At 44.7% G+C, this 17112-nt stretch overlaps 1 protein-coding gene across 2 annotated transcripts in view; it reads left to right on the forward strand.

Annotated features, from left to right (window-relative positions):
- NEDD9 (neural precursor cell expressed, developmentally down-regulated 9) overlaps window positions 1–17112 on the forward strand; it is a 187252-nt gene that overhangs the window by 127605 nt on the left and 42535 nt on the right. The window contains exon 1 of one of the 2 annotated variants that reach the window (XM_065911881.1): window positions 5385–5584. The exons of the other annotated variant lie outside the window; for it this stretch is intronic. Coding sequence (XP_065767953.1) covers window positions 5573–5584 — 12 coding nt within the window. The 5' untranslated portion in view covers window positions 5385–5572. Of the gene's footprint in view, window positions 1–5384; window positions 5585–17112 lie in introns of those variants that run through there. 2 annotated transcript variants of the gene reach the window in all.

Raw genomic sequence — 17112 nt, forward strand, 5'->3', positions numbered from 1 at the left:
TTTTTACCACCTCTACTGACACTTGCTCAAGTCTGCTATTGCAGCTCAAAGTCAACGTATAAACAAACGGGTGTGTCTGTTCCAGTAAAACTTTATTTATAGACACTGCAATGTGAATTTCATGTAATTTTTTCATGTCTTATGAAATATCATCCTTATTTAGATTTTATTCCACTCATTTAAAAGTATAAAAGCTATTCTTAGCTCATAGGTCATATAAAAAGTTGTAGTTATCCAACTGCCCTGCGTCCAAGAGCCAGGACAGGCAACAGGCCTTGAGCTGGTCTGAAACTCCACATGTAATAAATGGAAAGAGCAGTCCCGCCCTCAGACAAGAGTTTCCCTCCCTCTCCTCCTAAACAATAGGCAGAACCTCAACAGCCTTCTAAGAAGCCTTGGTCCTCTTATTCATTCAGAAGGCATTTCAGCTCCTGTAAGGTATGGGCCTGCAGGGAACACAGGTCACCCGGGAGCTGGGGGCAGAGACATCAGCCAGTCATCGGGACACAGCGTGGAGAAGCCTTCTGCTCGGGCCACGGTCCAGGCACAATAGGGGCATAGTAAAAGGAGGGAGGAATTCGTTCTGAAGAGGCGAGGTGGGCAGGGTGGGGGTGTGGAGGAGGAAGGACAAAAGAGTCAGTGTTGGGCCTGGGTTGGAGAGCAGAAGAGGGAAGGGAGGACACTCTGGGCGGAGGGAATCGCCTGCGTAAAGTCAGGACAGTGCGAGCGGCTCAGACTCAGTGAGTCTGCCCCTCCCCCGCCCGCCCCAACGTGTGCAGGATGTCCATGGGAGATGAGGCCAGAAAGGGAGGCTGGGCTCGGACCATAGTCCATGCCGATGCCTGTGGATTCTATTTTTAAGGCACTGGAGTATTTTTAAAGGTTTTTCAATATAGTAGTAATGTGATTGACTCTGTATTCTAGAAATCAAGCAAACGGCGATGTGGAATATAGACCGGAGTGGGAAGAGATTTCAGGCAGGGAAACTGAAAGTCCTGGCTGGAATAAATCAGACAGGAGATACAGAAGACTGACCTAAAGCACTGTCTGTGGTTAGGATCCCCCTCGAGCAGGGCGCCCCGGAGCAGCAGCTTCATCTTCTTTTCCCCAGGCTAAACGGGGTGACTGACTAGGTTGCTTCCTGCCCTCACAGGCTCTGACTTTGCGCTTCACTCTTAGAGAGCAACCACATGAGCTCCTCGTAAGTGTGAACGGAAGAACCTCTTCCCTCCAGCATCCTCTCTGACTTTCGGTTGCTTCCACGTCAGCGCCCCGTGGCAGCTGGAAAATGGTTTGGATGGCCCCTGTACCATTTCCCTCGTTCCGACTGGCACCAGCTTCTGGTGGGTGGGGGCTGGGGGGCGCAGAGCCCTTGGCAGAGGTGGCAGGCAGGTGGCAAGACCAACAGGCTGAGAGACAGGTTAGTGTCCAAGGCCTGGGGGCCTGGACCACTTTGGGAAGCCATCCAAGGGAGCGTGAGGGTGGCTGCATAAACCAACCACCAGTGTTTATACAGCACAGTTTAAACAGTTATTTCTGCCTCCAAAAGCTCACTTAGTAGATGGGGAGGGGGCTGTTTCTGCTTTCATTGAGAGAATTTGTGTTTCTCCAAAGGGTTTTGAAGGAAACAAAGCAGATGATACTAACAAAGTAACAGTTTCAGCATGGTGTAAGTTGCATGAAGAAAAGGCTCACTATTTCAGTAGTCTGCTGGCCCTGAGTATTTACACAAACCAAGGCTGAGAACAGAGAGGACTAGATCCTATGATTCCCTGCTCAGGACACTCCGGTGACTTCCTGTCACACTCAGGAGAAAATCCAAACCCTGCCACCACCCTCTCTCCATCCCTCCCGTGGGTCCTCCTCTCTGAGCAGACTGATTCTGCTTGCTCTTGAACGCGCCAAGCTCACTGCTATCTCAGGCCTTTTCCATGGGTCACTGCCTCTGTCCAGAACGTTCTTTCCCCAGATCTCGGAGTGGATCCCGCATAGTATTCAGGTTCCTGCTTCTATATCAACTCCCTAGAGGGGCTTGCATGACCATTATCTCTAACATGAAACACCCCTCACCCACCCTGGTCTTTGAGGGTGGAACCTGCTAAAACCCACCTTCTAGCGGTTTTTCCCTGCTTGATTTTTTCATCCACCACTTCAAAATTGTATAATATATTCTTTGAACTATTGTCCTCCACTCCTACTAGACTGTGAGCTCTGTGAGAGTAAGATCTTTATCTGGGCTGCTATATCCTCCCTTCCCAGAACAGCCCCTGGCTAGTGGTAGGTGCTGAACTGATGTTGGTTAAATTAGAAAGCTGCCTGGGGATGGGGTGCCACAGAGATGGGAACATTCCTCCAACTTCTTCTGAGGGCCCACCACACTTAACAATATCGATAATAGTCTAATAGTGATGTTATAATCATTTTAAATTAATTTATATCATATAACACAAATACTGATATTATAATGATATATGATGTTACAATGTTATATGATATAGTCATAAAATAATACAAAATAAATTTAATATTAAAATAATAATAATGGAAATAATACTAATAAGCAACCATTTCCTAAGGTTTTGTTGTCATTGTTCAGTCGCTAAGTCATGTCTGACTCTTTGCAATCCAGTGGACTGCAGCATGCCAGGCATCCTTCCCTCTCTCACTGTCTCCTGGAGTTTGCTCAAATTCATGTCCATTAAGTCGGTGATGCCATCCAACCATCTCATCCTATCTCCCCCTTTTCCTCCTGCCTTCAATCTTTCCCAGTGTCAGGGTCTTATCCAATGAGCTGGCTCTTCGCATCAGGTGGCCAAAGGATTGGAGTTTCAGCTTCAGCATCAGGTCTTCCAATGAATATTCAGGATTGATTTCCTTTAGGATGGACTGGTTGGATCTCCTTGCAGTCCATGGGACTCTCGAGAGTCTTCTCCCACACAGTTCGAAAGCATCAGTTCTTTGGCACTCAGCCTTCTTTATGGTCCAGCTGTTACATCCGTACATGACTACTGGAAAAACCACAGCTTTGATTAGATGGAACTTGGTTGGCAAAGTGATGTCTCTGTTTTTTAATACACTGTCTAGGTTTGTCATAGCTTTTCTTCCAAGGAGCAAGCATCTTTTAATTTCAGAGTAAAACTAAGGTTTTACTATTCACTTTTATCCACATGATGTCATTTAATCCTCAGTATAGCCCTAGTAGGTTGGTATTATTCTCTATTTTACATTTCAGAACACCAAAATTAGCAAGTTAGAAATTTGTTGAGATTCTAACACACATTTCCCTGACTGTAACACCTTTGTGCTTTTTTATATATATGTAACTAACAAGGCAATGACCCAGATCACCTTGAAATGAACTTCAGGTAGGTGTTCAGGTATATTCTGTATGGGACAGAAACAGGAAAGCAGGAGAGCCACTTGGGGTGAATTAAGCTTTTTACCTTGAGAACGAAAAAGCCCTAACTATGCTTTGGGACACTGTTTGAAAGCGTTAAAATGAGGTGAGATCGTGTTCACTATTCATTGATGCTCATCCAACGAAACAGAAGGTGATTCAGCCTTACTGCTGAGGAAGCCAAAGGAATGTTATCTAGATCTCCTGGAGGCCAAAGACTCATCATGTTACAGATGAGAAGGCCTGGGACGTATCCAGGCAGACACCAAAAGAAAAATTTCCCACAAGCTAGCGACTGTCCCCTGAGTCTGTAGCACGGTTAGGCAGTCCCTGCAGTGTGTTGATGGCAGGTTGTTGTTTAGTCTCCCCGCCATGTCCAACTCTTTACAAGACCCCGTGGACTGTATAACCCACCAGGCTCCTCTGTCCGTGGCAGCGTCGTATGTCGCATGCTTAGTGTGTGTTCAGAAGGACCTTGCAAAATCACTCAGGCTCCTTTTCCCTCTAAAGCTAAATGAGGGAAAGAGGCTGAGTGGAGGTCCAACACCGTGAGTCAACCTTGTCATGGCGGGGAGATGGGGGAGGCGAGGTCCTGTCCAGGGAATAGGTGCCTTATTTAAACTGTGGTCTGAACTGTGAGCCCAGTGTCCGGAAGCTCCTTTTGTAGACCAGCTACTCTCCTGTGCTTTTTTGCTTAGCTCATAAAAGTAGAATTTTAATCCCCTGGGAATTGGGAAGGAGAAAAATCAAACTGATTCTGATCCAACCCAGTCAGGAAAAAAAAAAAACAACTACTAAGTAAGGGCTGAGTTTTTCCATCGGAGTCATGTAGTCTGGTTGGAGTCCATCCCTTTTAGGGACAGCCATTCACCAAGTCTCAACCCTGAGGTCCCATGAAAAGGAATTTTCCCCTCACCGCTCCACGACTCAGAAGAGTTGCTGAAGGTGACCATTTCTGTCCTCTCCTGGGTGATCTTTCTCCCTATAGAAAGTATGAAGCTGAACCAAATGTTCCGCCCGTCACTGGGAGAAGACTGGTCTTTTTTAACCAGCCTCCTCAAATAGCAGGCATTTTTTTGGTCGTTGTTCCCCAGATAATATGTGTTGGTGGGTTAATGGGTCATCTTCAGGAGAGAGGTCAGAAGGAAAAACTGCAGTGTTCAAAGCTGGAGCTAGAAATGCCAGCCATCAAAGACGGCAGTACTGGGTGAACGGTGATGATGTATGGGGCGGGCACACCGGCCAGCCCCGTCGGAGAGGTCACAGCTAAGCTTTATCCTCTGCAAAGCCAGAGGAGGCCTCTGAATGCGGCTGACCCCTCAGCTCCCGGAGGCCCCGGTGAGAAGCCAGCCAAGGAATCCCGGGTGCCCAGCTCGAGTCCCCTTTCACTGCGGGAGAATTGCATTCTGTCGCCTCGCAGACTGACATGCAAGTAGTTTGAACCCTGAAAAGAACACACACAAAAAAAAGCAAACAGCCACGAGAAAAGGGAGGGGAGGGAGGAGAGAAAGGGAGAGAGAGAGATACCAGCAGGGGTAGTTAGTAAAAAGGCCCCCGGAGACAGAAAACCTTTTGTTCCCTGAGTTCGTTTCATGTAGAGCTTGTGAGGTGAATGGCTTTGGAATGAAATGGATTTATGGAGGAGTTGCTAGGACGCACGGCTGTCAGGCTGCTTTGTGAATTCCATTTCTTTAAAATTTGGATTAATCTTTAAAAATAAAAAAAATTTTTTAAGAAAGAGTTCATCTCCTCTTCCCAGGGTTTTGGTAGAGGTTCGGGGTAGATGAAGTATAAGGTTTGGTAGGGTTCGGGGAAGGTTCCCGAGTTTCTTCTCCACTCTCTCCGAAAATGTAAAAATAAATGATCGCATTACAAGCTCTTTGTCAGCTTCCAGTAGTTCGGGGTGGGCGGGGCGTCCGCGTTACCTTGGCCCGCGAGCCAATGGCGAGGCGGTATGCAAACGAGCTCCGTGCTCGGCCGGCCGGGAGGAGAACAGTGAGCTCAGAGGCTGGGCAGGCTGAGCGGCGCCGGAGGTCGGCGCTGCGCGGACAGGCGGCCCGAAGCTCGGCGGTCCTCGCTTGCATTTCAGCCCAGCGCTCGATGGAGGGGCGGGCTCGCCGGTGCTTAATGCAGTCTCACTAGTGCGGGAAAACGACTCCGTTCACCGCTGCCGCGATGAAGTATAAGGTAAGAGAGTGACTTCTGCAGAAGGTTTCTCTGTGTGTGCGTGTCCCCCACTGTGACAACTCCTCTGCTGTGCCCCCAGGGGGGTTGTGAGATGGGACCCGGTCACCGGGTTGCCAGACAAGCAGGCAGGCAGAGATCCAGCCATCGATACCTACGCCGGGAGCTCGCAGCGCGCGGGATCCACCCCCGCTGCAAGTTCCCCGGCGTCGGTCCTGGTCTTGGCGCCGGCGTGTGGCAGTCACTGCAGATCGGAGGGCGTCTGACTCCAGGAGGAGCGCGCCTGGGCTCAGGGCTGCCGGCTCCGCGGGCCTGGCCGCCACTGCCCCCACCCCCGGAGCCGTAGTAAGACAGGAATCAGAAGTGCCGAGTCTCTCAGCCTGGCTATTTTCAAGCAGTTTTCATCCTTTGCATTAAAGCGTTCGCTTTGGGAAGCAGTTTGCCATATATACTTTTAGTGGAAGAAGTTAAAGTCTCCAGGTACTATTATACAGCTGATGATGGAGGATTTTGATACCCATAAAGGATGTTGGATTCAGAACCAACTGAGTATATGCCATTTCTTGGAAACACTTTCACTGGCGTTTGAATGGACAGAGGGGTCTGAAGGCTCCAGCCACTTGATTGTCTCCGAAACTCAAAAGAGTGTCAGGACGCTCAGCAGCTTGTTTTCCCATGCATTTGTGTGTTTATTCCTGGCAAAAGGATTATAACTTATTTGGAATATACTATTTTGTCTAAGTTGCTTTCATCTAACCAGGCTAGCAGCTTCCAGAGACCTCTATTCAGAGCTGACTGCACGGAATTGAAGGTGAATTTTCCTTGGAGAATGAACACTTACTTTTGTTCTGGAATAGACACAGTCTTAGAGACGCAGGGTCGATCCCTGGGTTGGGAAAATCCCATGGACAGAGGAGCCTGGAGGGCTGCAGTCCAAAGGGTCGCAAAGAGTCCCACAGGACTGAGAAAGAGACTGAGCATTATTGTTAAATTAGCATGTTTAAACAAACATGCTGCTATTGAAATGCGTTTTGGCAAGGTGTTTATGCTCCTCTGGGATTGGCAATTTGAATTACCTGTCTGACCTGCAGAATTGTACCAGCTGAGAGCTACTTTGCCTTCTTTCTGAATCATCTAGCTTCTGGCTCATCCTTTTTTAAATGTGAGGTTGTAAATCCTCAGTCCTGGCTGATAGCCACTGGCTAACCTCTGTGATAAGCCTCTTATTCAAAAGCTATAAATCATGTTCAATAGCTCTAAATCTAACTGTTGAAAGTATCTATTGTGATGCATGAGTTATAGTTCTCCTTGAAAAGGTTAGAACACTCTGAAGGCAGGGGTATCAGTTATCACAACTATCAGCTTTCCATTATCTGCCTCAATAGGAAAAATCAGAGGGATGGATAATCCTGAAGATTCTTAGTATTTTTGACGTTAGGATATAACCAGAGGCAGATCCTTCTACCTGGCAGGCAAGCTCTCATTCTTGAAATGGTTCACTGGTATTTATGCAGTTTCTTTATTTAGAACAGTGGTAGGATATCACTAATGTTAAGTCCCCAGATATTATTTAGCCCTCAGTGAATCTTTGCCCTCCTCTTCCTACTATAAATGCCTTTAGATTCATAAAAAAACTTGGGACAGGTTGGTGGGGGAGAAGAAAATGTGTTCCTGCATTTATTATTGGAAAGTATAAATGGCTGTTTTTAACACAGAGTACTGCGATCTGGAAAGTGACAAAAAGTCTAAAGTCACTTTTATTCAGTGACCTCATCATGTTTAGTTTTATTTTGTGGAAAGAAAACATCATGGCAGCTGATGATGTGAACTGTGGTTGGCATTCATGAGGAAACCCTGCCTCTCTGCTGGGTCTTCCCAGCGTCAAACACCCTGCCAAGTGCTGTAAAGATATGATTTTTAGTAGCTTGTGGGTATCTTCACCAGCAAAACTTCTGACTTCCCCAACTAACCAAATGACAGATTGACACCTTGTGGTGACTGTAAACGGAACCAATGGCTGAAGCAATCTACTTTCTCTTTCTTCTAAAGCCTATTTTCTCTCTAGTTAATAATGGACTGTTTCAGGAGAGGATTTTGTTATTTTAAGTAGAGGCGATGACACAAAGGTAGAGAAATGATAAATAACAGCTCTTAAGGCTCACCATGACAATATGGGATGGTCCTATTTAGCTTTCCCAATTAACTCCATGAGGTAGTATTAATACTTTATATTCATTTTCAAATGTGGAAACTGTAGCTCAGAGAGGCTAGGTAATGTATCCCAAACCACACAGCTGGAAAGTAGCAGAGCTGGAATTTGAACTAAGGTGATCTGGATCCAGAACTTGTGACTTTAAATAACTATTAAAGAAAGAACTGTCTGTGACCTCCTAAAATGTCCTGTGTGACTGTTTTTTCTTCTCCCGCGAAGCTCAGGACTCTATGTCATTCAAAGTATCCCTGCAGAATAGGTTCTTTTTTTTTTTTTTCCCAGACAGTGCCTCTACAAAGCAAAGTGAAATGAATGTCTCGCAGTTATTTCATTGAAGCCACTTAGGTAGTAAAACCAGATAATTATTAGATTGTAAAACCCTGGAGTTAGGAATTACCTTTTAGATACTCTGTTGCTCTAAACAATATAAATTTAGCTCAGTCAGATTTAAAAATGCTCACTGAGAGATTTATAATCCAATCACTATAAGATTTTTTTTTAAACCAGATTATCTGGTTTGGCTACTTCAGGGATCATAACTAGAGAACAACCAAGCCTCCACTCATTTTGAACTTACACATAGTTCAAGTCAGCCAGCCATGTATTGACAGTCATCTTGAACACTGCGGAATGCAAGCTATTACAAGCTATTACTTTGGTGAATTTTTTGGGGGGTTAGCCTATATTGAGTCTATTTTGCTTGCATTGTATGTGTTTTTATTTGTTCATAAGAAGGGTGCAGTCACTCTCATATGCACTTAATGTTCTATTGTTCTTTAAAGGATGCCTTCTGGAGTTCTCTCATCAGTAATTTATGGGGGGCTTCATTTATTAAGAATTTTCCCCAAGCTCCTCTGAATATACACAGCATGTTCTGAAATACTGGAGGTGGGTGAGGGGGCTATGCCTCCCTGGCCCTGTCTTGCTCCTGAAGGCCTCCCTCCTAGGGTCTGGGGGTGGGTTGTTGCTACCTTCTGCCAGGAGGGTAATTGGGAGCTGGATGCACAGCTGTGTTTGAGCAGAGGCCCCGCCCACTTTGTGCAGGCCCGGGCCTGATAAGTGCCCCACAGCCCTGGCCTGTTTGATCTCTAATAGCTGAGCAGCTTTTGTGGCTTGGCCAGATTTCTGTATCCTGTGTGCCTGCATTGAAACTCTAAATTATTTATCTAGTCTGCCATTCAACAAAATCATTCTTAGATGTTTTGATTGAAGAAAATTACAGATGAAACTTAGAATACAAATAAGAAAACTACATTCTGAAGTCCAGATTCTTGGGTTCTGACTGAACGTGGGTAAGGGAGGTTAGGGAAAGCAGAAAGTGTGTAGTAAAGAAAAACTTTCAAGGGGACTTTGAAAATGTTTTTATTTTCTCAGAGTGGCTGGAGAAGATGTGATCAAGTGTCTTCCATTTAGTCAGCATGTTTACTTGCAGTTGATATGTAATTCCTGATTCTTTCCTGGCTTGGCCGTTTGGGTTTTAAATGTTTTATTCACTTCTAAATGGTGTGTTGCACACCCTGCCCCCTGCCTCCTTTTTAAATCCCATGTGAGATTTCAAAGCAACAAAAGATGCTTTAAAAAAAATTAACCGTTTTCTTATGTATTTCATTGATTGAGCAAGCCCATTTTCAGAGCTAAATGACTTACCTACTTGGAGATCAAAGTCTTTACGGAACTGAAGGTGTTCTCAGAGCACGAAGTCTGCAAGATGCACGTAACAAAGATTCCTTAAGCATCCCTTCTTTGCTGGAATATACATCAGTCCTCTTCTAAGAATTCATCAGTGGCTTCCTGCCTGCACCACCACACCTCCCCCTCCCGCCCCACTTCTAAAGAAACTTCCTCTCTACTTTTCAAGCCTCTTTGCCAATTCCCTCCCCTTTTGCGCCCTTATGACCTCATCATCTCTCATTTTTTTCATTCAAGCATTCATTATACTTCTCCAGCACCAGACTTCTATCGGGCAGGCCTCCCCCCACCCACACAGACGTGACACACACTTAAAGCGCTCTCTGTACCCCCGTCTTCCTCCTCTCTTCTGAGTCGGCTATGGAGAATCTTGGTCCCTCGCTGCTTGCATTCATTGGCTCCTGTCTCTTTGTGCCTGCGTGACTTGGTTCGTCTGTACTTGCTACAAGTCAAGTCTCCTCATCCCTCCACTCTAGACAGCAATCAGAAGCCCACACCTTTGTCTCCTGTCATCGCTACAATAGGCTTTCTGTTTTTCACCTCTGCCCGACTCTGTTAGCACTGCCTTACTCATTAACCCCTTCCAATCAAATCACTATCTAAATGATACCTGGACCTCACCAAGGACACCACGGGGGCTGTCCAGCTTTAGGTAAGCCCCACTCAATATGAGATACTCACCCTTTATCTGTATGCAGAGGCAGATTGACAGGCAAGTCCTTGAATAAACCAGGATCTGCTATGTGTTGTAACCTGGGCAGGGACTTGGTCTTATGTGTTCTTGCAGTAGAGGCAAAGTAGAGCGTGAGATTTGGGGAAAGGCATTTCTGTTTCCTGTGACTCGATGCTCTGTAACCTTGGGCAAGTTAAACTCTGGGAGCCTCAGCTTTCTTATCTGTAGGGTGGCTCAGCGGTAAAGAATCCGCCTCAAATGCAGGAGACTCAGGTTCCATCCCTGGGTCGGGAAGATCCCCTGGAGGAGGAAATGGCAACCCACCCCAGTACTCTTGCCTGGGACATCCCATGGACAGAGGAGTCTGGCAGGCCACAGTCCACAGGGTCGCAAAGAGTCAGACATGACAGAGGGAGTGAGCACCACCACGGCCAAAGTAGGGTAAATACAGGCTCGTGGGTCGTTCGAAAGCCTAAGCGAGATATTTTCCATGGTGAGGTATTTACCATGGCTCCACTGGAAATAGACAGTTCTAGCAGGCCCCAGCTCTCCTTACATAAGTAGATGCCCATTAGACGTTGAAAGGATAGTGTGGACTCAAAACTTGGATTATGTCAAAACCTTATTTACCATGTTAAGGTAATCGAGTGCCGTTAAATATTCCATGGGTCTGGTTGTGTCTTGTAGAAATGCAGACGTCAGACATGGGGTGTACCGACACACCTGTGTCCCCACTTGCTAATATATTAGTGCTTTGGTGTCTTCATTGTTACTAATAAGATTTGATATTCCTGAGGTTAGAGGCCCTTGCTCGTAGTAGGTACTCAACAAACATTGACTTGAATATTGGATCATATACAATACACAAATAGCTATTAAAACCATTTCCCCTACATAGCCTATTGGAAAGAACATGGATTTTGTCTTAAATCCCACTTTTTTTACTTTTTAACACTATAATTTTAGGCAAGGCTCCATTTCCTCATTTATAAAATGGGAGTAATAATACCTGTCTCATTTGATAGTTGTAAGGATATAATATATCAAAGTCATCCGTTTCTAGCACATAGTAGCCATTTAAAAATGGCAGCCATGGTATGACACATTGATAAAATATATAAAATATTCAGAATATACTCATATATAGATATATTGATAGACGCACTATGTAGGTTAAAATGTAAGAGAAAGCCTTCCCTAGAATTGTTTTTCCATAACGAAAATATTACTGAAAGAAAGAGAAAAGTCCTGACTAAAGAATCAAAGGTGGATTTGATACAGAAGGTGAGTAGGGCTCGGGGTAAACCACATCCCTTATCCTTATGCAGTCAAAGTGACAGAGGTGTAAAGTTAGAGGTGCTGATGATCTGTTTTTAGATCACTTTAGGCTTAGAAAGGAACCTAAACAAATTGGTTTGAAATCCCAGCCCCTGGTATCCCAGCCTTCCAGTAACATATAGACTTAATTACCAAGCCTCCTTGCCAAGATAAACAAAATGGGGCCACTGGAAAGAAATACTGTCTTTTCAATTTAAAATGCAGAAAATAGCTACCAGTTACCTAGGCAATGGATGATTGCAAAGAACGTGGGCATGGAAAAGGGGTCCCCCTAAAAAAAACAAACCCGTTTATACTTTGTCAACAACCCCGCCTCCGTCTTATTTACTTTGAACATTCCAGTTATCTCCTTGCAGGATTTCTTACTAATAAGGAGGACTCCACACGCCTGGGGAACATTACAGTTCAGTTCAGTCACTGAACCCAGTCGTGTTCGACTCTTTGCGACCCCGTGGACTGCAGCACGCCAGGCCTCCCTGTCACCAACTCCCACATCTTGCTCAAACTCATGTCTACCCAGTTGGTGATGCCATTCAACCATCTCATCCCCTTCTCCTGCCTTCAATCTTTCCCAGCGTCAGGGTCTTTTGCAGTGAACCAGTTCTTCACATCAGGTGGCCAAAGTATTGGAGTTTCAGCTTCAGCATCAGTCCTTCCAATGAATATTCAGGACTGATCTCCTTTAGGGTGGACTGGTTGGATTTCTTTGCAGTCCAAGGGACTCTCAAGAGTCTTCTCCAATACCACAGTTCAAAAGCATCAATTCTTTGGCTCTCAGCTTTCTTTATAGTCCAACTCTCACAACCATACATGACTACTGGAAAAATCATAGCCTTGACTAGATGGACCTTTGTCGGCGAAGTAGTGTCTCTGCATTTTAATATGCTGTCTAGGTTGGTCATAGCTTTTCTTCCAAGGAGCAAGTGTCTTTTAATTTCATGGCTGCAGTCACCATCTGCAGTGATTTTGGAGCCCAAGAAAATAAAGTCTCTCACTGTTTCCATTGTTTCCCCATCTATTTTCCATGAAATGATGGTACTGGATGCCATGATCTTAGGTTTTTGAATGTTGAGTTTTAAGCCAGCTTTTTCACTCTCACTCATTACAGCTTAGCTGAAAAAGACTGTCTTCCTGAGGAATCTTCATTTTAAGATAAATGGTTCGTTGGTAACCTTTTCTACTCTACACTGGAAAGAGCAGTTCTTTCAAAAGGCAGACAGTGTGATCTAGGTGAATTGAGGCATGCTCTTTGAGGAAGGTGGAACAGACTGCCCAGAAAATATAAGCAGTGATAGCATGTGACTGTGATTTTTCATGGTTGAGGTAGGGGGTGGGGGAGGGGCAGCTAATCATAGAGATAATATTGGGTTGGCCAAAAGTTCATTTGGGTTTTTCCATGTATCTTCCAATATAATGAACTTTTGGGCCAACCCAATAAAGCTCCCAGTGGAGTGTTTTTAAATACATATTCTTAGTCTCATCATGGACTGGGATTCCCAGGTAGCTCAGTGGTAAAGAATTTGCCTGCCAATGCAGGAGACACAAGGGACCAGGGTTCAATCCCTGGGTCAGGAAGATCTCCAGGGGTAGGAAATGGCAATCTACTCCAGTATTCTTGCCTGGGAAATCCCATGCACAGAGGAGCCTGGTGGGCTACAGTCCATGGGGCCACAAAGAATCGGAAACGACTGAGCAACTGAGAACACACACACACATCATGGACCACTCAATTCCAGTTTATTCTTTTTTAAAACAAACAAAAAGACTAGTCCCTTCTCTCAGCCTCTTCCCCAGTTAATTTAGTACATGAATTGTGCTCAATGGTATTTAGGTAGGTGGTTCATGATCCTTATTCAAAAGTTGGGTTTACTGATTTGAAGACATCTTATTTCTTTGTAGATCTTGGTATGTACATTGCAGATGAGAATTCCTCCTGATATTTCTAATATGTCAAGGTAATAGTTATAAGATGTTACCAAAATTGTTCCTTATGTGGAATGTTGATGTCTATACTTAGCAGAAGTAAAGATTAAGCAACCCTGAATACCTTAAAGTGCAAGCATAGCACAAAAATGCTTAATAGCATCTTTTGAATTTGAGTTTCATTCCTTTCTTTACTCTTAGTTGTGTGTGTTGGGGAGGGGGGATTATTTGTGAAACTCTAGGGATTATTTGTGAAACTCTAAGTTGTGATCACCAAACGGCATATAGGGTTCAGATTTGAACCAGATCTTTCTATTTAAGTAAAGCAATGTGTATTTAGACAGTATTTTTCCTTACTTGTTCTAGTTATGTGGAAACTCAGTGCTGTCTCTTGTATGAATTAGCTGTAGTCTCACTGAGTTGTGGTAGTCGGCATGTTACCCGGAACTCAGAACCTCACGCCCACAGAAGATGGGGCTGACTCAGGCCTCAGGCTTCTCTGTTCCCAGGCTCTGCACTCTACTGAAAGAATGAGCTGGCCTTCCCTCTCTCAGCCCCTGAATAACCTTAACCCGCCAAGCCAGCAGTCTGCGGAGGCAGGAAAGTGGACTTCTAGGCCCTGCAGCCTCCTCACAGGACGTGCCAGGATCTGTCAACGAGTCTGTTGTCACCGGTTTTTTGTTTGTTTGCTTGTTGTTGCTCGTCATTCATGGTGTGACTTAGAGTCAGCAGGAAACGACTCAGAGGCCCAGCGCTGCTTCAGGACCATGAAAACAACACTGGCAGAAAACCATCTCCACGACCCTTCGAGGGCTCGTCTGGGATGGAACATCCGTGTTCTTCTCTGATTCTCCATCCTTTCCCACCCAGAGCTGCTAAGTGCAGTGAGCGCCGGGAAAGGGATGCTAAGGACACAGTTAGCCCAGGGGCGTCCTTGGTGAAGTTGGACGGCTCGACAGTCCCGCAGAGGCCCGATGCCCTCGGAATAGATCTCGATTCCTTGCCAATGAGAGAACACGTCCATTGACTAAATCCAAGAACACGTCCATTGACTAAATCCAAGATTCTTATCAGTAACTGTCTTTTTTTTTTCCTGTATCCTAAATTCAACCAAGGCAGATCCATTAACAAGATACATACTTGGAGGCCTGTCTTTTATTTTTAGTTTAAAATATATTTCCCTTCTGTCGGTACGTATCCATGTTTCACAGACCCCAACATGGGACAGATGGCCTAACCCCGGGAAGGATATTTGAAACGGGGACCATCTTGGGAAGTTTATACATGGTCGTTCCGGACACTAAACACAAGCTGCTCCCAAGATCAATCGGCTGTCCAGGGCATTATCCCTTTTGCCTTAGGTCAGCTTTCTGTATGACTTTTTCCAGCTTTTTATCAGAAAATTGCCTAGGGGCTTCTTTTTTCTAAAGTGGATTCTGGCACACTTTTCATAATTTACTTCTAAATAATATCTACAACATCACATTTTACTCCGGGAGGTGGTGAGGGACAGGGAAGCCTGGAGTGCTGCAGTCCATGGGGTTTCGAAGAGTCAACACGACTTGGCAACTGAGCACACACACACACTCACTTGTAAATAATAAGATGGTCCTTTTCTTTCTCCTTGCGGAAGTGAAGGAATGAAGGCAAGCCCTTTGAAATACGGACCATGCAGAGAGCACCTGAGACATCATGAAGCAGTGAGCGGGGCTGTGTTTCGATTGTTCTTGTTGAAACCTGGCGGGATGGCTCTGCACTTCAGAGCCTGCGGCGTCTGCATCCAGCCTCCCGTCCCCCCCTTATTAAGATCTTAATTACAGACGCAGCTTACTTCGTTGCTGGAGGGAAAGAATTTAGCTTCTCAGAACAGTGTCTGTTTTTTGGTGTGGCAGGTGTAATCATGATGAGCTCATTCTGGTTTGTTTTCTTTCCCTGGAGGAGTTTTTTTTTTTGAGGGGGCGGAGTACAGTTCTTAAGACGCAATTTCATGAGCTCATAATAGTGCAGTAATCATAACTGTGCTTTGATTTTATAGAGACCCTTTCTTCTGAAGAAGTCAGAGTGTTTTGCATATATAATTTCATGACTCCTCGTGATGTTATTATAAAGAATGTGTTCATTATCCCCATTTTGCAAATGGGGAAACAGAGGCACAAAAGGCAGTGATTCATTGTCATTAGTCTGACAAGATGAGGACTGAGATTAGACTCTATCGATTTCGTGATGTCGCGTGCATCCTTTGAGGATTTCCCCACAGCAGCCCCACTGACATTTAGGGCTGGATAATTCTTTCTTGTGGGGACTGTTCTGTGCATTTCAGCACCCTTGGCCTCTGCCCACTAGCTCCCAGTGACATTCGCACACGCACACACACAGTGTGATGACAAAAAATGTCTGAACATGGCCAAGTATCACCTGGGGAACAAAATTCCCCTCTAGTGAAAAATCACTGCTATAATCTCCCCTACTTCCTTCTGCTTAAAAATAATTGCCTCCATGGTTTTAGGTGATAGAAGCACAAAAATACAACCATAAAACGGTTTGCCATCATTTTATCATGACTGAAGCTGGGCTTCATGTAACAGTTTGTAACCAAAAGGAAGCTCCCTTTTACATGCTTAGCCCCAGTTTGTTCAAGAGAATACCATAAGGTACTAAGAAGCATGGGGCTTCATTAGGTTACGTGTAACACCATCAGACCATCTCTAAGGCCAGTCAAGCTCTCTGCAGTCTTCTGTTGGCTTCATTTTCCTAACAATCTTCCTATTATAGATACAATATATAACATAAAAATGCATACAATAGCTTTCTTCCAGGCCCAGTTCTAAATGCATGCTTCATGAATAATGGACTTTGTAGAAAACTATTTTATTCTCATAAACCACTGCATCCTTTATACACATAGGCGCTTGTCAGTGTCCCCAGCCACTGAACAGCTTCGTCAGTTTCATTTGGATGTCTTCTTCACCTTCATTTGCTCCTGCCATCTCTCCTTTCTCTTCTAACTGAGAAGCTAAGATTAGCTTCTCAGCATCTAAAGATTCTTTCTTGAGGCAACTCTGCAAATGCAGTGCTGACAGTATGTGATTGTATATACTCGCTCAGCCAAGTGTACAAATTCATTTTTTTTTTAAACTGTTTGAGGACTTCAGAAATTAAGTAGGATAATAACAATCAGGCACCAAACCTAGGTCAGGAGTCATCTAAGAGTTCCAGTGAGGGGTGCCACCCAAGGTACATCAGCTGTGTTCTGGCTGGGAGGCAAAGTGTACATATAGGCATTCATGGGTTTAGATACAACTTCATACCTTGAGGATTGCATTCCTTGATGCAGGAAGATAAGATAGATGGACATGTGAAAATAGGAAGATCTTTCCCTTCTTTCAGATATGCTTTATTAGATGTTACAACTTGTGTGTTTTGACTGTTGGGAAATAATATAGTTGGGGGGAATTATATTGTAATATTTGTGGACTAGAGTCTCCTACTCCTTTATGACTTAATTCTCATTTCACTTCCCCAAGTACCTGAATGTTAGAGGGGTTTGTCTAGACAGGCAAATAGAAGTCATTTGGTGCCAACACTGTAATGTTGGCTGAAATCCAGATGGTTGTTTTGCTGTTAATAAAACCTATCTTTTGGGTGAGTGGGTGTCAGGCCGTCATCATTATATGGCGCCTGTCAGATTTATCTAGG

Source organism: Muntiacus reevesi, chromosome 20 (assembly GCF_963930625.1).
Source record: "Muntiacus reevesi chromosome 20, mMunRee1.1, whole genome shotgun sequence".
NCBI classification, from domain to species: domain Eukaryota; kingdom Metazoa; phylum Chordata; class Mammalia; order Artiodactyla; family Cervidae; genus Muntiacus; species Muntiacus reevesi.